Genomic DNA, 576 nt, shown 5'->3' with positions numbered 1-576 from the left:
GACTCGGGCCGCCACTTACAGTTTCTGGTTGAGCCCGGCCTGGCTGCTGGGCTGGAAGTCGCTGACGATGATGCCGAGCTGCCGGATGTTCTCCACGAACTTCTCCAGATGCTCCTCCAGGTGGTCGAACTTCTCCGCCATGGCCCCACGGTGCGCTACAACACCACTCGCGTCGTCCTGCTCCGCCGCTTCCTGCTTCCGCCCGAGCCCACCGCCACTTCCGTTTCCTCTAGGGGCGGGAGGAGGGGGCTGGATCTGGATCCCCGAGCGCCTAGAGGGCGGGAGGGGCGGGCTTTATCTAGGCCCCGCCCCAGAAGCCCTAAGCGGCACCGTTGAGCCGACAACCAGGTGTCAGTCATCAGGACTCCCCAGCGTGCTGCAAGGGCCACAAAGGGCCGGTGGTGAGGAGCGCAAGACCCAGCTCCACTTCTACTGGCCCTGAACAACTTCCCTTGTCTCTGAGCCTCTGTTCACGTCGATAAAATCAGGAAAAATGAGACCTGACAGTTACCTGAGGTTATTTTGAAAGTTTGGAAGATATGGAAAAGTTTCTAGGAAACTACCAAAAATTAACTT

At 58.7% G+C, this 576-nt stretch overlaps 1 protein-coding gene across 1 annotated transcript in view; it reads right to left on the bottom strand.

Annotated features, from left to right (window-relative positions):
• Positions 1-238, bottom strand: part of MED10 (mediator complex subunit 10) — a 6709-nt gene extending 6471 nt beyond the window's left edge. The window contains exon 1 of the mRNA XM_005857893.2: positions 20-238. Within this exon, the coding sequence (XP_005857955.1) occupies positions 20-141 (122 nt within the window). The 5' untranslated portion in view covers positions 142-238. The remainder of the gene's footprint in view (positions 1-19) is intronic.
• Between the last annotated feature and the right edge of the window lie 338 nt (positions 239-576).

The sequence above is a fragment of the Myotis brandtii genome, unplaced genomic scaffold, assembly GCF_000412655.1.
Source record: "Myotis brandtii unplaced genomic scaffold, ASM41265v1 scaffold115, whole genome shotgun sequence".
In the NCBI taxonomy this organism is placed as follows: domain Eukaryota; kingdom Metazoa; phylum Chordata; class Mammalia; order Chiroptera; family Vespertilionidae; genus Myotis; species Myotis brandtii.
This window is presented reverse-complemented; position numbering and strand designations above follow the sequence as displayed.